This window comes from Rattus norvegicus, chromosome 19 (genome assembly GCF_036323735.1).
Source record: "Rattus norvegicus strain BN/NHsdMcwi chromosome 19, GRCr8, whole genome shotgun sequence".
NCBI lineage: Eukaryota > Metazoa > Chordata > Mammalia > Rodentia > Muridae > Rattus > Rattus norvegicus.
This window is the reverse complement of record NC_086037.1, coordinates 51,302,840-51,328,107: the sequence shown is the minus strand read 5'-3', so window position 1 is coordinate 51,328,107 and position 25,268 is coordinate 51,302,840. Positions and strand designations below refer to the sequence as shown.

Here is a 25,268-nt window from a genome sequence, read left to right as displayed (position 1 = left end):
ATTATTTTTTTTAGGGCAAGGTCTTCCTAGATAGCCCTGTAGACCAGGCTGGCCTTGACCTCAGAGTCAGCCAAGGGAGCAGCGGGACTCAAGAGTGCACCACCATGCCTGGTTCTTTTGGTTCTTCCTAAATGCACTTTGCTCAAAAGTATTTAGATCCACAACATATTTTCTGGCAACACATTTGTTTGCCGGCAGTGTGGCTCCACCGTGTAAAGTCAGAAGCCTGGCAGAGCTTATGGAAGTGGATGAAGTCAGCGGAAGGGGCAGCGGGTTTTAACAACCATAACGAGCCACCTGCAGCCCACAGGAATCCAGTGCCAGCTTTCCGGGGCCCCCCAGTCCTGAAGCCAAAGAGCCCTGGATCCCCAGAGCCCCAGAGCCAGACCCCGAGGCCCGGAGTCCCCGAGGCCGGGAGCCCCGGAGCCCCGGAGCCCCAGAGCCAGACCCCGAGTCCTGGAGTCCCCCGGAGTCCCAGAGCCCCAGAGCCCCAGAGCCAGACCCCGAGTCCTGGAGTCCCCCGGAGCCCCAGAGCCCCAGAGCCCCAGAGCCAGACCCCGAGTCCCGGAGTCCCCGAGGCTGGGAGCCCGGAGCCCCGGAGCCCCAGAGCCAGACCCTGAGTCCTGGAGTCCCCCGGAGCCCCAGAGCCCCAGAGCCCCAGAGCCCCAGAGCCAGACCCCGAGGCCTGGAGTCCCCGAGGCCCGGAGCCCCGGAGCCCCTGAGTGCACACATGCAGGCAGAGTCCTCCTGGAAGGCTGGGATGTACGTGTGGGAGAGTGAAGATTGCTTAGAGACGGCCCTGCCTCCTTGACGATATCCTCTCTGAGGAGGCCTGCGCTGACACACTTGGTTTGGGGCAAGAAAGGGACCTGGACATGATTCCATTCCAGGAGCCACAGGATCTATGGAAGTGGCCTTGTCTTTTACTCTATTGCACACTTTTGCAGGCTCATCTGAGGAACTTTGCTTTGCCTTAACCCTAGAAAAACCAGGAATGACTGATATGCTAAAGACTAAATCAGCTTAAATACAGAAAATATTGTGTGTGTGTGTGTGTGTGTGTGTGTGTGTGTGTGTGTGTGTAGCATGCACTCATACAGCTGTGCAAAGAGGCACTTGTAAAGTTTTTTTTTTTTTAAAGGTTTATTCATTTAATATGTATAAGTACACTGTAGCTGTCTTCAGATACATCAGAAGAGGGCATCAGATCTCTTTACAGATGGTTGTGAGCCACCATGTGGTTGCTGGGAATTGAACTCAGGACCTCTGGAAGAGCAGTAGGAGCTCTTAACCGCTGAGCCATCTCTCCAGCCCGTAAAGTTTTAAAAGTATGTAAGGACACGCTCCTGTGCTATGAAACAAAGCAGGCATTGAAATGACACAGTGTGCATGTAACTATGGACGGGGGAAAAACCTTGAAGAAATGACCCTTCCCATGATTGCAGGATACTTTTAACTCTTCTAACCACGTGGCCATGGCTATATGCTAACCATTTGTTTTCATTCTCTGTTTTTGGCGATCTTTTTGACTCTGTGTGCACGTGTGTGTGGCGTTTTCTTCAGCTGCTCTCCACCTACTGACACAGGGTCTCTCACTGAGCCCAGAGCTCGCAGAGACCTAGTCAGTCAGTTTGCTCTGCTGGAATATCACGCAGGCCACTATGCCCGCCTGGCTTTTTGTTATTTTACTGTAATTACACTTGTGTGTCTGTGGACGTGTGACTCTCGAAGCACACCATGTTGACTCTCTCCTCCCACCACCTGGCTTCTTACCCGAGGCCCCCTCTTAGCTTTTATGTGTGTCAAGTGTCAAAACTCCCAGCCTTACCCTTTAGTGGCAAGTGCTGGAATGACTATACCATCTCTCCAGCCCTCTGTTTTGAGACAAGGTCTTGTTAGCTCAGGCTAGCTTGCAATTCAACTTGAAGCCCAAACTTGACTTCACGATTCTCCTGCCTTTGTCTCCCAAGATTCTAGGATTTCCAGTGTGCTGACCATGCCTGACTCCTGTATTATCTTGGATTCTTGCTCCACCCCAATCTCTACACTGAAGTTTTCTGGCTCCTTGTACATCACAATGTGGCTACATTTGAAGAAAAGGTCTTAAAAGAGGCCACTGGCCCTAATCCCATTGTTGCTAGTGTTCTTGGGAAAGATATTTTGGACACAGTACAGGCTTTGTGACAGCAGTGAAGGAGTTGGCCATCACAAAGCCAAGAAGGACCTCAGGAGAGCAAACCTTCCTTGGCTTCCAACCCTAAACCTCTAGAATTGTGAGACTCAATTCCTGTCCTGGCCAGCCAGCCCCGGGTCTTTGTCTCAGTGGTCTTAACAGCTATGCTCCAGTCTCAGTGGTTAGGAATTCTCATTCTTCTGCGTTACTGTTACCAGCCAACATTAACATAGTTTGCTTTTTAGTTTCTTTATTTTTGGATGGGGTCCCTTGTAGTCTAGGCTAGCTTTGAACCTCTGATCCTCCCACGGCCGTCTCCCAAGTATCTGGATTATAGACATGTGCCATCAGGCCCAGCTCATAGCTCCTTATTTCATCTTCATGAAGAAACTTATAAGAGGCATTTTAATGGACATTTTTGAGTCTGGGAAACTGAGAGGTTCAACAAGTTCATTGAAGTCACATAGAGAGAGGCGATGAAAATCCAAGTCCTTCCCAAACCAGTCTGAACCCTGAGTCATCTGCATAGCCACCCACCTCTGGTCTTTTCCATCTCTCTGAGAGCTTCTTCACTTACCACCACTCCTCTATAGAAGTAATAAAGATTATTGTTAAAGCCAGTCTTTGTTCTGTTTTAACCTTATGTGTATGGCTGTTTTGCCTGCATGTATGTTTGTACACTGCAGGCATGCAGTATGTGAGGCGTCCAGAAGAGGGCGCCGGATCCCCTGGAACTAGAGTTAGGAGTGGTTGTGAGCTGCTCAGTATGGGTGCTGAGAACTAACCATGGGACCCTGACAAGAGCAGTGTAATTCTTAACTACTGAGCCATTTCTCTAGCCCCCTATATTTTTATCTTTAAAATCTGTTGTGAACACCAATGTCTTTTTTGTTTTTGGAGACAAGGTCTCTCTGTGTAGCCCTGGCTGTCTTAGAACTTGTTCTGTAGACCATGCTGGCCTTAAACTCAGAGATTCACTTGCCTCTGCCTCTCAAGTGCTGGGATTATGGCCTGGCATAAGCATAGTGTTTTGATGAAGAATTTGGATTATTAGAGTTGGAAGAACAGCACTCAACTTCACAGAACTACCACAAACACCACGCAGAGCAAAACCTCCAAACATGACGCTGTCAGCCGCAAACAGCATCATCTAGCATTCAGCACCAGGGAACCAGAACTCCAGGGTCACATGACTTGCTCAAATCCAGACTGCTAAAGAGTAGAATCAGAATCAGAACCCAGGCATGGTCAGAAGTCTAAAGCCATATTCTTCAGCAAGGCATTCATTCAAACTCTGCCTTGGTGCAAACTGTGTACCTATGATACCAAGACACAGGGAGGAACAAAAGCGCTCACCCACAAGTTTGCCTAAATCCCTGCAGGGTGCTCTTGGCTCTCCAAACTAATCAACAGTGCATGGCTGACAGCTACAGTGCAGAGACAATCTAAATGCACATCAACGAGGGATGGAGTCCTGTGACATCATCATCATCCGCCTCCAAGCAATGGAAGACAAACCAGACATCACAGAAAGCTACGAAAAGGGCAGGGGATCTAGCTCAGTGGTAAAGCACTTGCCTAGCATATGAGGCCTTGGCTTTGATACTTCAGCTCTCAAAAAATAAACAAGCTATCATCAATGGATGTTCAAATTCTGTAGGTTATATGAGAAGATGCTGGGACACATTGTTAACACATCTTAAGGTAGAGCGATATGGTTCCCTAGTAATGTTTGCATTTGTACATCATCATCATCATCATCATCATCATCATCATCATCATCATCATAGCATGGGATATTGACCAGAACTAACATATGACAGGGGAAACTTTTGTCACTGAGCTACGCTCCTCAGTCCATATCTGTACTGTCTTTGCGGGCTGGAGAAATGACGGAGTGGTTACAAGCACTTCCTGATCAGTCAGAGGAATGCAGTTCAGATGCCAGCATCTAATATCAGGTGGCTCACAAACATCTATAACTCCAGCTCCAAGGGACCTGATGCCCATTTTTGGCCTCTGTGGGCACCCGACCCCCCACCCTAACTAAAATGAAAACAAATAACAGAAACAGAAAATTGAAAAAAAAAACAATTAAAAAAAACCCAGGCTTCTGGGAAGAGTACCCTGCAGCTGGGACAAAGATAAGACTTTTTGTCACTGTCCCTTCTGGCTTCCCATGGCACTGACCGTATCAGTTGTTCGAAACACTTAAAGCACGCCAGGCACGTTATCATATGCCTGTAATCCTGGCACGTGGGAGGAGGAGGCACAAGAATCATAAGCTCGGTGTCTTTGCTGGCTATATATAGTGTCAAGCCATCCTTGGCTGTACTTGATCCTATCTCAAAAAAAAAAAAAAAAAAAACAAACATGAAAACTTAATCGCCACCTTCCCGCCCCGTTCCTGAACTGGGAGATAGCCTCCAGCTAGCACAGGTGTGCCAGCGACTTCTCAGTCTCTGCAGCAGCTCCATCCTTCCAGGTTACCCAGCAGGGAACTAATGGTTCCCCCAATACTCAGAAGCCTCAAGCCCCCCCCAAACTCTAAAATCTGCCATACCTGCAAGGAGTCACTAACTCAGACAAACCTCTTCCTATTATTTACAAACTCTACCCTCAAGGAGTGTGCAGACTGCCCTGCTACCCGGTCGCTTGCATTTCCCCACTGGTGCATGGTGCCAGATGTTAGCATCTCAGTATCTCTGCTGTCCATCTCTTCTCAGAGGGGACGGCCCCTCTGAGACAACAATCAAGCAGCCAGCAGTCACGTATTATGAATGTCTCAGCCTCCCCCGCAGACCGCACACCCCTGGAGCATCAGCTCCAACTCATGTTCAACAGGAAGCAGAACACAACCACGAGGCAGGAATCCGGGCAGGCAGGGGCATGCTTCAAACACCCACTGTGCTTAAGACACTCAGCTCAGTGATTTTCTCCCTAGTCCTGGGAAGGACTATTACAGCTTCTAACCAACAGCTCAGTGAACGAGAGGCTGTAGGGTGCAGGGATGGAGGTGTCTTGAACTGCCTCCAGGAAACAGCATCAGAAAGAAAGCCCCAACCACATAGCTTCAGACAGGTCCGGAAGACCTGGGCTGATAGCTACACAATTACCAGCTGTGTGCTTAGGCAAACATCGTGAGCATATGGAAGTTCTATCTATTCATCTGAAAAGTGGGGACACTAACGTGTGCCTGGTACAAGTAAGCCTTCGATAAAAGTACCATTAATCTACGTATGCATAATACATACAGAGGTGTCTACATCAAGTCCCAGATTCCACCCCCCAAATTGTGTGTTGGATATATGGGTGTCTCATATATATGTATGGTGCACAGACATGTGGAGGCCAGATCAATAATCAGGTGTCTGCTCTATTTCTCTCTCCCTTATGGCCTTAAAAAAGTCTCTTACTGAACAGGAAGTGCCCATCCCACCTCATTTCAGCTGGGCTGGCTGGACTGCAAACTCTCAGGATCAGCCAGTCTCTGCTCTCAGTGCTGGCTGGGTTATAGCCACACACAACCATGCCAGACATTTATGTGGGGGTTCAAACTCAGGTCCTCATGCCTGCAGAGTAAGCACTCTCACCCACTGAGCCATCTCTCTGGTCCCCTCTTTTTCTTTTATGAGGTAAGGTTTGCTATGCTGCTCAGGCTGCCCCTGAACTCACTACATAGGCTTAGCTGGCCCCAAACTTGTCATTTTCCTGCCTTGGCCTGCCATGTACTAGGATAAGAGGTGTGTACAACCATACCCAGTTAGTCTTTTGTTTTAATTTTTAAAAAGAATGTGGACAAGTGCATGTAGTGCCTGCACACGCCTGAAGAGGGCGCAAGAGCAGTTATTGACAGTTCTGAGTGGTCGCACTGGTGTCTAGAACTGAACCTGGGTCCTCTGAAGAATAGCCAGAGCTCATATCCCCTGCTCCTTCTCTCCAGTACCCCCCCCCCCCGCTAGTCTTTTCAAAACCACAGGAAAACCACCTCCCGACCTGCAAAGGGGTTAACCTGCGACTGTGATTTACCTTAAGAATGAGTACAGAGAAGCAGATGCCCAGTGCCCAAGAACACAGATGAAAACTGGCTCAGTCTGCCTCTGGAAAGGGCTGTTTGAGGGGGTCTCTGTGGCTCACTGGGGGGAAGCAGAGGCTGGACATTTCACAGACACACTGACCTTTCTAGAGAGATTTGCTGGGGTATCTGTGAGAACATGAGTCACTTTCTTTGTAAGTTAAGCATCACAGAGAAACTGCTGACAGGTTAAGCCCTGGGGCAGATCACTACGGCTTCCTTGCAGAGGCTTCCTGGAACCAGTGGCCTTGTGCCATAGTCTTAGGGTGAAGCTCATCTCAAACCAGGTCTCACCACCACTCATCCTGCCTTGGCCTCAGCTTCCTCAGTGAAAGATGCCCGTAGAAACAGGTGTGGTAGGGTTGCAAGGCCATGCATCTTAGCTAACTGATGGGGGCATGAATGGGCCTGTGTCGATATCTTTCTGACGTGAGTTGATGAGTACCAGAGAGCACATGACGCAACAGCTTTAAAGCTGGAAAACAAAAGGCCTTAACATGGCTCTGACTTCCATTCCCACCCCAGGCCTCAGGCGCCTGACTGCTGTAGCCTGTTTTCCCCACAGAGGGAAATGAACTTGAACCTGATCCTCTGAAGAAGGAAGATGTGCCTGCTGGACGCAGGGGAACGGACGGCTTTCTTGCTGGGATTGTGTCTACAGAAAGTAACGTAACAAGCACAACCAAAGAGGTAGGAGTCCCATGTTTCCGCCCTAGATAGGGGGACACTCAATGGAACCTGGAATCCCTGACTTAGGTTCAAAATCTTCTTTAAAAGACAGTCTGTAAAGGCTGAACCTCAGATCTAAAAGCTGATACCACTATAAAACTTGGACAAGAAGAGTCCAGCCTCTGGGATACTAGAGCTGGGGAAGAAAAAAAGGTTTTTGTTTTTTTGTTTTTTTTCGGGGCTGGGGACCGAACCCAGAGAAAGAAAGGTTCTTAAACAGATGTATGCAGGGTTGGGGATTTAGCTCAGTGGTAGAGCGCTTGCCTAGCAAGCACAAGGCCCTGGGTTCGGTCCCCAGCTCCGAAAAAAGAAAAAAGAAAAGAAAAAAAAGAAAAGAGGAGGAGGAGGAGGAGGAGGAGGAGGAGGAGGAGGAGGAGGAGGAGGAGGAGAAGAAGAAGAAGAAGAAGAAGAAGAAGAAGAAGAAGAAAGACAGATGTATGCAAACTGATGGGTACTGTGCTGGGGACATCTGATTTCCCTTGGGTCAGAAATGCCCAGACTGCTCCCTCTCAACCCCAAGGAAACACCCATGAAAGGGATGGGGAGTGGGGTGGAGATTTGACATCTCAGACACAACATGAAGGTGCTACAGAGTTCCAACGTCCAATTCTGTTAGATGTTCTGGCAAAATAAAACGACCCATCTCTCTGAGCACAGAAGATTCTCAATGATCAGTCCTGGCCAATTTACCCGCTGATGTTGGGCAACTGACTACAAGACAAGGGAAGTACCTGTCTGATCAGGGTGTGGCCACAGGGCATCCAAGGAGAGAGGCCAGGAGAGAACGCCTTCAAAGTCTCTGTTCTAGTTTGTCTTGAATACAAAGTGAACACGCTTCTGAATGAGAGGTTGGTAGCTCGGGGAAGAGCACGTGGAAATAACCGTTAAGATCCTGGGACTTTCCCAAGTGAAGCTGTGTTTAGACGAAAAAAAAAAAATCCACTGAGAAAGACTAATTAAAAGCCAAGTGCTGTGGACTACTACCAGGGAACCAGGTGCTGCTGTACACTGCTGGGACAAGTGACAATAGAAACTGGTACTTTTCTATCACTTAGGAATTCATAAATAAGTCCTTTCACCTGGGTATCGTGTCAGAAATCATCCCAGGTGTGGCAAAAACCAGATCTGTGAGCATCCTCAAATCTGCTGCTTAAATAGGAGAAAATGAAGGACTCAATAACCTTTCAATGAATGCTTAATTAGGCTGCGTTACAGATACTCAAATGTCTACACTATAGCCTCAAATACTATAAAAGAAAACCCCAAGGGAAACCAGTGCTCTACAAAGCAGAGGAAAGGTCACAAAGAGCCATTTATAGTACTCATCCAACAATTATACAATATTAATAGTTTCACACGGCACAAATCAGGAGAGATGGGGCCGAGCCCTGGAACCAAGAAGGCTCCCAAGCTTTGAACCCAAACCATCAGACATCTTCCAAACAAAGGGATACCAAGATGGCTGCCTGTGGTGCACATTCCTATATATACTAACACCAAAGGCTAAGGCAAGAGGAAAGGAAAAAAATGGTGAGCAAGACTGGAACTGAGCAGGCTGATGCGAAGACGCTGTAGGGCAGAAAAGCACACTGGGAATATACCTCCGCTATGCAGGCTGGGATACCCAGTGCTTTTGTTTGACTCAGAAGCTGCCCCAGGGCATGCTGGGATGTCCACCCCCTCACTAACTTCATTGAAGGTAGTCTCTAGTACACTTGGGGGTTCCGGTGCTTCTTCTCCAGAGCTTCTATAGTGGACAAGCCGGAAGTCCAGCATGAGACCTCGACACTGTCTTCTGGATGTTTAAGGGGTCCTCAGTATCCTGATGCTGGAGCTAAAGTGGAAGTCATACCATCCCAGTAGTGACTTTATAAACTCCTGTAGGATGTACAATCTCCGGGGAGTGAGGTTAGGTGGCAGGTCACCCTCATTTCTGCAGGATTTACAGAGGTCCTGATCTTGCAGAGAACCCGATGCAATCGGAGGCGCTCAGCCTGGAGCCCCTTCCCAGCTACCGTAGTCTAAAAGTGCGGGAGGAGAAGCTTGGCTTTGGGCACTGACTGACGCTTAGATGGAAAGGAAGGGAGATGAATTGGGGAGATATGCTTTAAAAAAAAAAAGTGTGGTGGTGCAAGCATGAAATCTTAGTACTGGAAAAACCAAGACAGGATTGTACAAGTTCAAGGCCAGCCGGGGGAACATAGTGGGTTCAAAGCCAGCTTGAACTATGGTGTAAAAACCCTGTCTTCACAAAACACAAAAAAAAGACAAGCAGGTAAGTCATTCAGAATAGAAATATAAAGTGTTAAAAAGTGGCAATTTGGGGTTGGGGATTTAGCTCAGTGGTAGAGCGCTTGCCTAGGAAGCGCAAGGCCCTGGGTTCGGTCCCCAGCTCTGAAAAAAAGAACCAAAAAAAAAAAAAAGTGGCAATTACTAGAGAGGAAGCCCGAATACAATTATTAAGATTTGGGAATTTATGGTTGTGTGTTTGAGCATGATGTGCATGCACTGGGGAGGGTCACCACAGCTTTGTGCTGACAGTTCTCTCTGTCTACCTTCCTGTGTGTCTTGGGGGCTGAAGTGAGGTTACCAGGTTTGCACAGTAAGCACCTTTATTTTCTGAGCCATCTCACAAGCTCCAAAATTCCATTTTTAAAATGGCATTTTTTTTTTTTTTTGAGCTAGAGTCTCTTGTATCCCAAGACGGCTTGAGACTCTGGATGTCCTTGGACTTCTGTTCTACTGCTGAGTGCCAGGGACAAAACGCACAGTCTATTCCTTTCGATATGTTTAGTGTCATCACAGTGACCCAAATGTCCAGAACAAATGTCACAAACACATCAGTAATGACCCTAATGTCTAGAGCAAATGTCGCAAACACAGCTGATAAAACTGTCAGCAAACTTAAAAACACCCATACTTTTTCCTTTTTTTTTTTTTTTTTTTTTTTCCGGAGCTGGGGAACACCCATACTTTTTAAAGATGTGCATATCCTTTATCTTAGCACTAAGGAGGCAGAGGCAGGAAAATTTCTGTGTGTTCAAGGTTAGCCTGGACTTCATAGTAAGTTCTAAACTAACAACAATAACACACTAAAATTAAAATAAAACACAAACAAACACAGCTTCTGCTGCTGACCTCTGTACATTCTTAGTTTCTGAGCGCTCACCTTGTGAAAGGGTCTGCACTTGCATGCATGGGGTGCACATAGACTCATGGAGGCAGACTGTTGTGTTGCAGCCTCCTCAAGATAATAACCTTCAGGCAGTATCTAAAACTGACCAGATTCACTAGGCCCCTCCCTGCCAGAGTAAGGAGAAAAGAAAGCCCAGCTGCCTGGAAGACTGAGGCCAGCCCAGATACCTGGAAGAGGTTTAGACCAGAGTCCCTTGCAAAGGACACTCTCTAACCTGTTGAGTTGTCCCCACAGCTCCAGTTCCCAGCTTTGTGAGCTGTCATACATGCTGGGGCGGGCTTTGGTGATGCAAGTGTCTTAGAGTCATTTCTGCTCCTGTAGGCAAACCCCCACTATTAGTAACCATCATAAAACTTGGTTCACCAAGGTGGACTTTGGTAGTATCTGTACTTTGGTCTGTTGTAGGTTTCCTATCTGGGATGAGTAGGGAAGTGTGTTTTGTCACACTACATTTACATACATTTAAAAAAATAAATCTTGGGGTTGGGGATTTAGCTCAGTGGTAGAGCGCTTGCCTAGCAAGCGCAAGGCCCTGGATTCGGTCCCCAGCTCTGGAAAAAAAATTTTTTTAGGGGACTCCAGAGGTCCTGAGTTCAATTCCCAGCAACCACATGGTGGCCCACAACCATCTGTAATGAGATCTGATGCTCTTTTCTGGTGTGTCTGAAGACAGCTACAGTGTACTTATATATAATTAAATAAATTTAAAAAAAACTTTAAAACAAAGCCCCTCAAAATCATTGATAGACAATTTTTACCTCATTGTCTAGCCACACTGTCTCCTCTCCTTTTCCAATTTTTTTCTTCTTTTCCCTTCTCCCCCTTTCCCCCCACCTCTCTGAAGCAAGATCTCACTGTGTAATCAAGGCTGGCCTCAAATTCACAATCCTTAGAACTTCATCTTCTCAGTGCTTAGATTCCCGTTGGTAGGTGTGTTTGTGGTTTTACACACACTTTTTAAATTCCCTCACTGTAATACAATTTACTTTTTTATCATCATCATCATCATCATCATCATCATCATCATCACCACCACCACCATCACCACCACCATCATCATTATCACCATCCTCTTTTTCCTAATACAGGATTTTAGCACTGGCTGGGCCAGAACTTGCTACTAGATCAGTGTGGGTTTGAACTCATGGAGATCAACCTGTTTCTGCATCCCAAATAGTGGAATGAGTCAAGAGTCAAGGCTAGATGTGGTGGTGCACACCTTTAATTCCAGCACTCTGGAGGTAGAATCAGGTAGATCTCTTGAGTTTCAGGCTAGCTAAGTATACACAGTGAGACCGTTTCTTTAAAAACAAGCAAACAGGCATCATACCTAGATAATCATCAATATTATTTTGTTTCAAGACAGGGTCTCATTATGTAGCTCTGGTTATCCTTAACAATGTAGACCAGGCTGGCCTTGAACTCACAGACATCTGTCTGCCTCTGTCTCCCAAGGGCACCAACACATCCAGCTAATTATTATTTTTTGAGACAGTATTTTGTATAGCCCAGGCTATATTCAAATTCCTTATATATCCAAGGCTTGTCCTGGACACTGGACCCTCTCATCTCTACTTCTCATTGCCTGGCTTTAAAATCTTGATTTTAAAAATGTGAAATTTTTTTAGATTTATTTTATGTGTATGAACGTTTTGCCTTTGTGTGTATCTGTGCACCACATGTGTGCCTGGTGCCCATGGAGATCAGAAGAGGCACTGATCTGGAACTGGATCTCCTGAACTGGAGTTAAGAATGGTAGTGAACCCCATCGTGTGGGTATCAGAAAATGAACCAGGATCTTCTGCAAGAACAGAGCTCTTAAATGCTGAACCATCTCTCCAGTCCCTAATATTTTTTATTTCACAAATGAGAAACTAAGGAGCAGTGATTAGTTAAAGATTGGGACCAAAGGCCACAGGCAATAAGGGAACAAACAGGTTCAATCCAGTCCAGTGACACTGGAACTTCAGCCCAAGCCCACCACACCTAACGTTGATGAATTTTATGCAAATTTCAACTGTAGAAATTTGAAATGATCCCACCAAGTCCCCCTTTGTGTGCAAAGTCTAAAGACACACAAATTCCTTCTATTAGGGGCCTGGAGCGAGGGCTCAGAGGTGAAGAGTCCTGGCTACTCTTGCAGAGAATCTGGGTTCGGACCCCAGCACCCACACGGTGGTTCACAAAGGTCTGTAACTCTAGCTCCTGGGTATCTGATAAACTCTTTTGAGCACGCAGTGTACTTATATGCATGCAAGCAAAACAACACACAAAATAAATATGTAAACCTTAAAAAGAAAAAAGACCCCACAAATTCCAATATTTTTGTATTAAAAAAAAACCTAGGGGGCTAGAGAGATGGCTCAGCAGGTAACAGCACTGACTGCTCTTCTAGAGGTTCTGAGTTCAATTCCCAGCACCCACATGGTGGCTCACAACCATCTGTAATGGGATTCGATGCCTCTTCTGGCATGTCTGAAGACAGCCACAGTGTATTCATATACATAAAATAAATAGAATGTAGAAAGTCACACAGTTGCCAAGCTGCAGAGACTGTGGGAATGTAAAGCCCCCGCTGCCCTGAGCCATACACACAGTTCACAGTTGCTCATACGGAAACACGTCTCAAATCCTGGGTGTTATGGATTTTCTGAGGCCTTCTGGAATGCACCCTTTACATCAGTGAGGCTAGGAGCTGTGCAAGACTGTCTACCACAGCACTATCTCGGATTAAGAAAGAATTTATAAATCTCTTTCAAGGGAAAAATAAGATCAGAAGTGAATGTCTGCTTTAAAAATGGAAACCAACTTTTACTGGGACAAAAGGCCTGTTAGCAGAATTCGAAGTCTAAAGAAAAATGTAAGGGGTGTGGGGTTGGGGTGCGTGCGTGTGTGTGTGTGTGTGTGTGTGTGTGTGTGTGCATGTGTGTGTGTGCGTGCGTGCATGTGTGTGTGTGTGTTTTCTTTCTTGTTCTGTTTGAACCACACTTTCAAGCTCTGAGCAGTCTCAGGAAATAATGCCTGCATGCATACATCTGGCAATTTACTTCTCTGTCAAACGGCTTTAAACTGTCTTGATTTTTTTTGGTGATTTTTGAATGCTTTTGAAACACTCATGGAGTCATAAAAAAATGTAACTGTGAGAAACTAATGCTTTTTAAATAGTGCAGACGCCTTATCTTGGGCTTGCAGCAGAGCCTGGCCATAAAAAGTTCAGCTCGCCTGGACAGGGTTAAGTTCATTCCATCATCTTTCGGCCGGCCGGCTGTCTTTCCTAATAAGGCGACTCTTGATAGATTTCTAAAAACCCAAACGCTTCACAATTTTGGTGCTAACTCCTTCCCACCACCACATCTGTAAAAGATAAAAACAGAGAGCTGGCTCGAATAAATCATGTCCATCCACCATTGGAAGACTCCAGAGTGGCTCACATCATGATAGATGTACATTTCACAGTCTGGAAATATGCCTGCTTCTCTAAGCTAACAAAGCAAGCTGCACGGTAACATGTATGTGTGACATAGTCCAGTTGGTTCAAATTCCTGAATGTGCGCTCATGTCTTTGTATGGGAAAAGATCTACATGGGGCCATCGAGATGGTTTAGCCTGTAAATGAGTTTGCTGCCAAGATTGAAGACCCAAGTTCAATCCCCTAAAGCCCACATCGCAGAAAGATCTCAAAACCCTAACTCCACCACATTGTCCACATACATAGATGAAGAAATGTGTTTGTTTTTTTTTGGTTTTTTTTTTGGTTTTTTGGTTCTTTTTTTTTGGAGCTGGGGACCGAACCCAGGGCCTTGTGCTTCCTAGGCAAGCGCTCTACCACTGAGCTAAATCCCCAACCCCTAAATGTGTTTTTAAAAATTAAAAAGGCCTACAAAACGGAACAGATTAAGCCATTAACTGTTTGCCCATAGCAAGCAGTATCTGGGAATGAAAACTATCCTGTATTTACTTATGATGTGCTGCTACCGACAGAGAGTAGGGCTGCTAAGTCTAAACTCTGTGTCTGCTGAGATCATTGTGGCCTGGGAAGTGGGGAGATATTTAACTGACTTTAGTTCCCTTGCCTGTAACGTTGGGTGATGGTACCTCTCCCTTAATCTGGGAGTTTAATGAGCTAACAGTATATATCAGGTTCTTAGAGACATGCTTGCCTGCCACATAGAAAATACCACATATTTTACTGTAAAAATGTTTATATCTATGAGGAGAATATGTACATGGTTTAATTAAAAATCTCAGGGGTTGGGAAGATGGTAGTCATTAAGAGCATACACTGCTTTACAAAAGATCTGAGTTCGGTTCCCGGCATCCATACCAGGTGGCTCCCAACTGCCTGTAACTCCAGCTCTACAAGGATCCACTTTCATGTACACACCCACATACAGACACAAATGTATATGTAATCATAAATAAAATGAATCTGAAAACAACCACTCAGCCCTATATCAACAAAATAAAATAACGTATATGGGGGCAGGGTGATTAAAAGATAAAAGACTCCCTAGAGAATTTTGATTATCAGCCAAACTTGTGAATTACTGAATCAGAGACCGAAGAAGGCAGGGATGAAACTGTGGGCGTAGGGCTAAGTCCAAGTTGGGGAAAATGTGAGAAAAGTCTAGAATGGGATAAAGACCATCAAAAACAAGAAAAAGGGGGGGGGGTGTTTGGGAGTTAGCTGGGAAACTGGGCTGAGGGACTCTGTAGGGATAGGGCAGGGCGTGGGCCTGGTGTCTTGTTCTGGCTTGTGTGTAGGAATCCCACAAGCACCTATTTACCTCATGCCTGAAGGAGCAAGACAGGGCTTGTCCTGTGAAGGCAGCTCAGCCAGCAACCAGACTGAAGCAGGATACCCAGGATGTGCCAAGGGGCACGGCACCTTTAGCAGACCCTCCGACTGTCTAATTGTCTAAGCAGAGTCTAATCTCCTCAGAACCCAGGGCGTGGGAGGCATTCTGAGCCTCCAGGTCTGGAGCTGGGACTTAGAGGAACTTGCCCCGGGTCATACAGTTTGGGGTGAGCATCAAGACAGAAAGTTCCCCTTTCTTTTAAGTGCTCAGGTGTATAGTATGTCTATCCCTCTGACCCATTTAACAAGGGTCTAAAGGAATTTGGGAGTGGGGCTCATGATCTTGCTATAGAGACCAGGTTGGTATTAACTCATGGTCCTCTTAGCACCTCAGCTTCCAAGCACTGGGATTAGATCCATGTGGGATTAGATCTGTGCTACATGTTCACTTTATTTATTTTTTTAAAGATTTATTTATTTATTTTATGTATATGACTACACTGTCACTGCTTCAGACACACCAGAAGAGGGCATCAGATCCCATAACAGATGGTTGTGAGCCACCATGTGGTTGCTGGGAATTGAACTCAGGACCTCTGGAAGAGCAGTTAGTGCTCTTAACCACTGAGCCATCTCTCCAGCCCAACGATTAGTGCATCAGTTTTGCTTTCCTTTTCTTTTTTTTTCCAGAGCTGGGGACTGAAACCAGGGCCTTGCACATGCTAGGCAATCGCTCTACCACTGAGCTAAATCCCCAACCCCACATGTTCACTTTAGATGGGAGGTCTTATTTCTGTATAAAATGACCAAGGTCAGTGGGTCAGTGGGTAAAGGTGCCTGCCTCCAAACCTGCCAGCCTGAGTTGGAGGCCTAGGACCCACATGGTGGAAGGAAAGAACCAGCTCCCTCAAGCTGTCTTCTGACCTCCAGGTGCCTGGTATAGCACCTGGTATGCTTGGGAGAATGTGCATGTAATTCTACCACCTAGGAGGCTGAGGCAGGAAGGTCTCCAGTTCTAGGCTAGCCTGGGTTACATAGCAATACTCCGTCTTAAAAGTTAATAGAATCTTTTTAGAAATATGCACCCACGCCCCTATATACATAATTCTAGGGAAGCGAAGACTTGCTAATCATGTCTTCTACCAGTGATCTAGCCATACCTCCAGTTCTCTTAGGCAGCCTCTTTATGTATTTATTGAAACAAAATCTTGCTATGTAGAGCAGGCTGCCTCACCCCACCATCTTCTGGCCTCACAGGCATGCGCCATCATGCCTAGCTGTCAGGCTCCCTCTACTCTCCTGTCTCTACCTTCCAAGCACTAGAATCCCTGGCATGCGCCTCAACGCCTGGCCCTTCAGGCCCTCTCAGATGGGCAAAAATGGGATTTTCAGGTTAAGGGGGTGGGGGAGAGGCCTGGGGTTACATCTCCTCAGCCTAGAGTACTCCATTCAAGTCCTGAGAGGAAGCAGCCCGCCACATCCTCGATGACAGAAGTTGCCTCACCAAACTGTCTGTGTGGCTCAGAGCCTTCTCCTCTGTGGCTAGTGAGTGATGAAGCCAAAGTGGTGAAAGAGAAAGGAAGTTGTTCACTGGGCTTGCTTTCCTAGGATGAGGTATTTCTGAGCAGCCCAGCAGGACCAGGGCAGCTGCGGCAGCCTGGGTAGCTATGGTAGTTTCTAGACCACTAATGTTGATGCTTCTGGTTTGGAATTTGGTCGTGGAGGAGATGAGAGGGGGGTGGGGTCTTTCAAGCTCTACTGTCTAGGGCCAGGGGTGGGAGGTGAGGGTTGAGGAGAGGCAGAAGATAAACAGCCCATGGCAGTATCTGCTAAAAATGTCAGTCTGAGCAGGGTCAGGCCTGGTATCTGAACTCCACGCCCCCCCCCCATCCTAAGGAGGAACCAGAGCTGTTGGATACAAGTGTTTGCCCCCATCCCCAACCCCCCACTACACCAGTTCCCTGTGATTAACAGAAGCCAGGGGAGGGAACAGGAATTCAAAGCTTCTGAGTCAGAAGTTAACTATTTCCAACCTTCCTCTAGCTTGTCTGGGGCCAGAGGACTTTGCAATGGCTTTCCCTCAACCACTTGGATTCCCACATGGTTGGTACTGTACACTTCGGGAGCTTCAAAGCAGGATGCCACAACTTTCTAATAGATGACACTGGGCAAGTTACAAAATTACTAATGTAGGTTTTCTAGCTAAATGGGGCCCGTACCCGCCCGTGGGGCTTTTGGAGGGTTAAAGGGGCTTATAACATCAGTAAGAAGTGTGGTTCTGGAATGCAGTAAGCTCTCAAGAAGGGGGGCCAAGGGCTGGAGAGCCAAGTCGGTGAGTCAAGGTAGCCTGACAAACCAAGTTTGATCCCTGGATCCCACACAGTGGAAGGAGAGAACTAACTCTTGCAAGTTTCCCTCTGAGCACCACCAATGAGCCCATGTACACACACAAATACAAGACAAATACATAAACCTAATAAAAATAAAAGACGTCATTTCGGCTGATAGCTTTTGAACCCTTTCTTGCCAGTTTCTCTGCCCAAATCAATGAAGTAAGGGGTAAGAGATCAACACAAGGCATGTCTTCTGGTCTGAGGAAAGCCAGGAGGAGCGGGTGAGGGCATGGGGGGGGTCAGCATCTTGGCTCAGAGGAGGACTTCCGTGAGACTATGACTGTGCCCCAGCATCTGGCCTGCCTTTCCCTAACACCACCTTGCTATCTGTGCTCAGGCTCGGACATTCCTAAACAGCTCTCACTTGCGCTCCCTCCTGACATTCTATGGCCCAGCCATATGGAATGTATTTAAAACCCTAGAACCCATATGTTCACCTGCAAGAACATCCCCTGCCATCTTTCATGTCCAGCACTCTAGCTATGTCTCGGTCTCCAGCTAAGACATCACTTCCTAATGGTATCGCCTTCTAAGCTGAGTCTCCATTCCCACCGCCTCTCCACTTTTCAAAGTGGCCCGTGAAGCTTGGGGCTTTCATTCATTTGTTCACTAATGTATCCCCAGTCCTCAGAATGGTACCTGGCACATGCCTGTCAGTTCTCACTTTCTACCATGTGGATTCCAGGGACTGAATTCAGGTTTGGCAATGTCTTTATCTGCTGAGACCATTTGTCTTTTGAGACAAGGTCTTACAGATCCATTAGCTCCCAACTACTGGGGTTACAGGAAAAGTAATGCACACCTCACTGAGATTCATATATAAAATTCCAATGTAGATAAATTAGCCTACGATATCAGAAGCCAGAACAGTAGTTATCGTGAGAGAAGGGTGCTGGGAGGCATCTAAGTTACTGGTGACACCAGCGGTCTGTGTGCTGCTACACACATCTTAAGCTGGTGATGTGTCAGTAAGCCAGTTACTTTGCCACTTATCCCAACACAGTTAATTCTTTTCTTAGAATTACATTTATCTAGTCAGTTATGGCGGGGAGGAGGGAAAGGCATGTGACCTGGTGTGTGTGTGGAGGTCAGAGGACAACCTGCAGGAATGGTTACCTCCTTCCACCATGTGGGTCCCAGGGATCATATTCAGGTCACTGGGCTCAGTGACAAGGGCCTTAAAGTGCTGCCATCTTGCCAGCCCTCAACATTACGGTATTCTTCAACATCAAGTCTCTGGACAGGAGCCTCACTGATCTTGGCAGGGGAGGCCCTCTCCCCCTCCTATCCCACCATCGTCCAAATGTTTCTTAAAAAACCTTTAGCTTCTGGCCCTGGTTATTCCCTGTCCATCCTGAGATGCCTTCCTGATGCAGCAGAGGTGAGAACACCGGTTCTGGGTAACCTAGGAACAGTGTTGGGAGAGGAGGTGACTAGAGGTTTGAGACCAGCTCCCCTGACACAATGGATGGTGATATAGATCAGAGTCTTCAGCAACCAGCCCTCCCCTCTGTGAGGGAGGAAGGCAGCTGGCTGGGCTCCAAACCCCAGTTCCCTACCATTCATTCCTCTGAGGCAGATTTATGGGGCACTATAGAATCAACCCCCTTGGGCCATGGGCAGCCAACCAGGTTCTACATCCTGGACTTACCCAGTGACTCCATTTTACATGGATGGGGGAAGGTCCTAGCACCTGCTTTGCAAGGGATTAAAATACAGCTCATGCCAGACTGTGAACTTCCCAAAAGCAGGGACTTTGTTTAGTTCGCTGCTTTTAGATACCCCTGAAACACGAAGATATCAATTACACATTTACTGAAAGAATGAAGCACTCCAAGCTAAGGGGTGGGGGGGTTTATGCCCAAAGCTAGGCTAAACACAACCACATTGAAACTAAGTCAGGTTCACTGATGAACACAGAGTGGCCATTAGCATTTAGACTTACCCAAAGGCTTCCTAAGAGTTGGCGGACAGGGTTGACAGGAGTCAATTACAGTCCTGAGTGTCTTTGGCCAATATCTTGAAGCTGCTTCTCTCAATTGCTCCGACTCAAGAATGGGTAAGTGTAGGGATAATCTTTTTTGCACACTGGGTAAAGATTGTCTTTGTCTTATTCAAATGCTGATTCCTGAACCCTCAGAAGGCAGAGATCTAATTACAGACAGGATTTGGGTATTGTTAAGCACATCCTGCCTCAATGTTTTGTAAACATCTCTCTCCATCACCTTCTGACTGGTCAGTTAAAGAGCTGAACAGCCAATAGCTGGGCTGGAGATTAAGGTGGGACATCTGGGCTGAAAGAGAGGGCCTCAGACAGGAAGCAGAGGCAAAGTCCAGCCCAACACGATGAAGAAGCAGGTGCAGGGACTAAGACAGACAGGTGACTGGCGGGACATAGGCTAGGCCAACACTGTCAGGTTAGAATAGTTGATACTATAGCCCAGCTATAGTAGTACCCAAAGCTTACAATAAATATAGTCAGTCTCTGTGTCCTTATTTGGGAAAGGCTCAGGGTTACAGGTAAGGTGACTATGGTCTTTCACTTCTAATAACTCTACTCATATCGCACAAGTTCCCACTGATCACTTTCTATGTTTGTCTAATGCTCTCAGATCACACCTGAAGGACTAAGGTTCCCCCCATGGGAGGGGCCAGAATAGAGGAACAGTTCTGTTCTCTTTCCTTCGAGATTAACTTCTATAGTAAAAGTCCTAATATTAGGACCCTTGGAGACTGTGTTGTGTCTCCCTGTGAAGAAATGTTTTTGAAAAATGCTACAATGAAAACATCTGACTATCTGGGCATGGTGGTGCTTGCCTTTATCCACAGTACTCACCAGGCTGAGGCAGACAGATCTCTGCAAGCTCAAGGCCAGCCTGGTCTAAAGAGTAAATTCTAGGCCAGGCAGGGTTGCATAGCAAGACTCTGTCTCAAACAAACAGACAGACAAACGACTAAGTGCTCACAGGAGTAGGGATTGACTGGTGTCTGTGAGAGCCATGACCCAGCATTCCGATTCTTCCTTCCGCACAACACGGGAGTCAAAATTTACATTCAAATCCTAGCGAGGCACTACACAATGGCTGTGGTAAAAATCACAGCCACTGGAGTTTCTTTTGTAAAATGACAAGCTGGGTATGGGAGGCAGAAGCAGGTGGATCTCTTGTGAGTCCAAGGCCAGCCTGATCTACATAGTTCTAGGCTAGCCAGGGCTACATAATGAGACCCTAGCTTTAAAAAAAGGGGTTGGGGATAGGGGTTAAAAAAAAAAAAAGGACTGACCTTCACAATGGACTTACTGGGCGTTGGGTAAGCACCAGGAAGTAAAAGTTCTATCTGGGAGCCTGGAAGATGTTTATGAACTGTTGAACATATTAAAACCAGGAAGCCGAGCCTTTGTTTCTCCATCTTTAAAATCTCTGGCAGGGTTTGGCCATGGGGTTTCTCAAGTTCCACCTCGGACACTAAGACCTCAAAGTATTTAATATTCACCTTACCTGCTTCGAGGGAATGTTAAGAGGGTAGAGCAAGCTCCGAGTTGTCGAAGGGCTTTGAAGAGAAAGGCGCGCACACACACAAACAAGGCACTAATTACACCACATCATTTCTTTGAGCTCAACTTCATAGCCTCTTGTAACATTCATAACCCAGGGGCAAGGAGGGAGGGTTGTAATATGGAAAGTGTTGTTTGTTTGGCCAAACTTGGGGGTTTGTATGTACCTGCAGGATAAGCCTTTTAACCTTGTCAGATCCAGGGACATCAATGTTTCAAGAGAGTTAGGGTGGAGGCAGAGAAGTAGAAATGTAACAGCAGCTGAAGACTGTGAAGAAAAATACTGGGGAGTGAGACCCGCATATTTTTGTTGTTGTTGGGGGAAGTTTCATTCATTTAGAATTTGAAAGTCCAGTTTTACAGTGCTAAGTATCAAATCCAGGACCTAATTCTGCCACTGAGGTACAGCCACAGCTGCATTTATATTTTTTTAAGAGACCACCTCTTAGGCTGGAGAGATGGCTCAGTGATTAAGAGCACAGAGGGCCTGGGTTCAGTTCCCAGCACTCAGGAGACTTACGACCTCTATACTTTCAGTACCAGAGAACTAGAGCCCTTTTCTGGCCTCTGTGGGGACACTCATGTGCTGTACATACATACATACGGGATCGATCTCTCTCTCTCTCTCTCTCTCTCTCTCTCTCTCTCTCTCTCTCTCTCTCTCCTAAGTGAAAAAGCTTGCTGAGCAAGCCTGAAAACTTGAGTTCAATATCAGGAAACCACAGAGGGAAAAGAAAATAGACTTCTGAATGCACTCTGGCCACAAATAATAAATATTGTTGTTGGGTGTTATTTTGTTTGTTCTGTTTTTTGATAAAGGGTCTCACTATGTTGCCCTGCCTGGCCTAACTGACCTCTGCCTACACCTCCTGATGGAATTAAAGGCATGCATTACCACACCAAACTAAGTAATTAAAAAAAAAAAAAAAAAGCTAGGATTTTGCTATAGTCTCTATGTTGAACTGAATTCCTGGGGCCAAGGGATCCTGTCTCAGTCTCTGAAGGAGCTGGAACTGTAAGCACACTATCTAGCATGGAAAATCTCAACTTACTAGCTCAAAGTGGGCCAGAAACTTGCTTTCACTTAAGACCAAACTGACTTCCCATTTCCGGGGAAGCCTGCCCCGAGATCGTAGGGAAAAATCACGATGTGCCAAGCACATTAGCCCACTCTCTGTTTTATTAACCAGGTACATTCTTGGCACACAAGCCTACCATTTTCACAATCATAAACCAGACATCAGAGAAGGCAGAATTTACTTAGGGGGAAAAAAGTTTTAAAGTTCGTGATATCACCAGGAAGCTCAGGTCAACTTAACCATGTAATCAAAACCCGGGATCAGCAACCTCCAGCCAAGTGAAGTGACGGTTAATCTGATACTTTTTGCTTCAGTGAGGAAGATAAGACACCTACAACTCAAAGCCATACCTGCTCTCCGAATAGAGCAGAGGATGTGGAGGCGGGGCGAGGGCCGGGGCAGGGAGGTGGATTTGGCAGAGATCTGGTCAGCCATAGAGCTTCCTCAGGGAGCCAGAATTGGATTTGGGGCCCCGGCCAAGTTAACATTTTTACAGGTTGGCTCAGTCGCAGTTTGTTAGCCCGCCAGTAATAAACCCATGTGCAAGAATTTAAAGTTTATGAGGCATGGCCTCTTAATGCCTGGGCTCCGGCTCCCTACAGCCAAGCCTTTAAGGAACCTAGCCTAGCCTGGGTGTTAATTGTTTTGTCAATCTGCAAAGTTATTTGAGAAAAGTTTTTTTTTTTTTTAAGGCATTCTACAGACCCGAGGGTCTCACTTTTCTCACTCCCATATTCAAGCTTTGGCCATGTGTACCTTGGGTGAGAATCACTAGAAAGTGCTAGGTGGCAAATGCTTTTTGGAAGTCAGCTGAAACTACAGATCCTCTCCCAAGTCCTCTGAAACTTTACTCAAGGATCCCCAAGTTACTCCTGGTTTAACAACTTCGGTTTAATCTACCGAGAAAACCCCACTGTCCTCTCTAGTCAAGAGCCCGCCAACCAGCTGATAGATGCCCGAGTCTCATGACACACTGGTTCTCAGCACCAAAATGACCCTCCACTTTCAAGTTTTTGAACTAGAGTGAAGAAAATCGCAACAGAAAGATCAAAATGTGCTTTGATCCCTCGCTCACTCGCCCGCTTGGGACACAGATTGCCCCTCCCCCCCCCCCCCCCGCGACTCAAGTGATCTAACATCCTAGTACCAAGACACTTGAAGTGAGGGACTTAGTGTCCCCAATGCATGATGCCCTCCACCCAGGTGTGCCAGGCCATTCGCAGGCAGGCAGCAGGGGCACAGGCCCTCCGGGAATGTCAGGGTTAAGAGTGCATTCCAGCTGCCCGGGAAGAAGGGGGGCGGGGAGGGCAGCCTGGAGAAGAGAAACAGACCCGGTCTGTCTGTCGGAGACACAAAGCACGGTTCACAAAGGGGGCCAGAGAAGGGGTGAAGGGGGCTGCTCTGGGCACGGTTCATCCCCACACCTGCGCGGGGGTTGCGGGAGGAATGTGCATTGCGCATTCCTCCGCTGTGGCCCAGGCGGGAGAGTTTTCCACGTCGGGGCTGGGTGAGGGGCTCAGCCGGGAGGCACCAAGAGGTCAAGACAAGCAGCAGCAGCAGCAGCAGCAGCAGCAGCAGCAGCAGCAGCAGCAGCAGCAGCAGCAGCAGCAGCGAGGCACAGAGGAGCTGGACGTTAGTAGACGCACCGTTGCGCAGCCCTCTCGCTCCCATCCCAGCCCCGGAGCCACTTTCTGCGCCTCTCGGGTTGTGAGGTGGCTCCAGACGTCCCAGCTCTGGTCTAGACAACTCTCCAATGGGCCACAGAAAAGCGAACCACGCGCGGTCTTCCGCACTGTGGTTCCATCCAGGCTGGCTCCGGGAGGGGTCTTACCTTTCTCTAGCGCTTGGCTCGGCTCCAGGTCAGTTCCTCCCACCTCCAAGGTCACTCCAGCCTCCCGGATGAAGTCCTCCCGGTAGGACTCGGAGACCACGCTGCGTAGCCAGCAAACCTGAGTGCGAGGGAAGAAGGGTTAAGGAGAAGGCTGAGTCACAAGCGTGCCTGGTTCTGTACACCCATCCTTGGGAGTCCTCGGTGGGCCTCCGGGACAACCTTGGCCCCAAGGAGCACAGCCCTAAGATTCCCCCGACGCCCGCAGCGTGAGAACCCCACCCGCCCTCCAGGGAGCAATCTGAGTTAGGACCATTAGCAAAGCACTGTGGTACCTGGAGCAGGAGGAGCAGGAAGACCAGGGGCCCACTAAGCAGCTCCATGACTGAAGGGAGGTGAGGAGGCTGCCGCGACGGTAGCCAAGCGTTCCGCTAAGCTCCCGGTGCAGCTTTGAGCAACGCGGCTCGCTAGAGCCCGCGGGAGGAGGCCAGGTGCGCTCAGGTAGCTGCTGATTGGTCAAACGTCACAGGGTCCCGCCCCCTCGCAGGTGGAGTCCAGACCAGCTTGCCGAAGTCGCTCCCGAAGCTCCTAAAGGTCCTCCCCGGTACCCTCCTCCGTCCTCCCTGCTCTTCTGGAACTACTTCTGAAAGGTACCCCGTGGCTCTCGCAGTTTCTGGCTTCAATGGAACAAATGTAACAAAACAAAACCCCCAATCCACTTCACCTCTGCCTCTGCAGCACGGGAAGACAAATATTCCATTGCTGGCAGCTACAGCGGAAAAAAAAAAAAAGTGGAGACTCATCTGAAACCCGACAAAAAAACAGAGGCTCCTCATTCATGCTGCCGGAGGCGCTTGTGTTCAAAGCTTTGATGGAGGCAGGGCGTGTCTTTACACCAGCTATAGCGGGGTCTGCCCTCTGCCACTTTCTCCACCTCCTACACTATCCCGGGGGAAGCACTGGGGTTTTAAAAGTAGCATCGAGGTCTCAAAGGACCGCGGTAAGGGATCTGATATACGTTTGAGAGAATAGTTACTTCCGTTTGCAGCTGAACAAGTGGAAGGAAGCTAGTACAGAAAGCCCCAGAGTTTGGAAGCCATAGTAACTTCAAAGGGCTTGAGGTAGGGAACAAGTTATTTGTTATTAGCTCCATTATTTCTGGCACCCCCAACTTAGCTCCATTATTTCTGGCACCCCCAATATAAATATTTTCTTCCTCAAATATAAATGTTCCTTTAATTTTATGTTAAATGCAAACAATGGAGATGTTTTCCTTATTAGTTATCTTTATATGTGTGATGACCCACTGCACCCAAGTGGAGGTCAGAGGACGACCTTGTGGATTTAAATAGGTTCTGGGATTGAACTCAGGTCATCAGGATTGTGTTTTACCTGCTAAGTCATCTCCTTTGCCCTTTTATTTGGTTTGTTTTTATGGGGTTTT

The 25,268-nt window shown here is 47.3% G+C and overlaps 1 protein-coding gene across 2 annotated transcripts in view; it reads right to left on the bottom strand.

Annotated features, from left to right (window-relative positions):
• The window catches only part of Cdh3 (cadherin 3), a 50,487-nt gene extending 25,793 nt beyond the window's left edge, over positions 1 to 24,694 (bottom strand). Inside the window, exons 1-2 of one of the 2 annotated variants that reach the window (XM_006255559.5) lie at positions 24,549 to 24,694; positions 23,828 to 23,945 (exon numbers count right to left, since the gene is read on the bottom strand). In XM_006255559.5, coding sequence (XP_006255621.1) covers positions 23,828 to 23,945; positions 24,549 to 24,584 — 154 coding nt within the window. In that variant the 5' untranslated portion in view covers positions 24,585 to 24,694. Of the gene's footprint in view, positions 1 to 23,827; positions 23,946 to 24,159 lie in introns of both variants that reach the window. The other variant, NM_053938.2, reaches the window with a different exon arrangement.
• Positions 24,695 to 25,268: the final 574 nt, after the last annotated feature.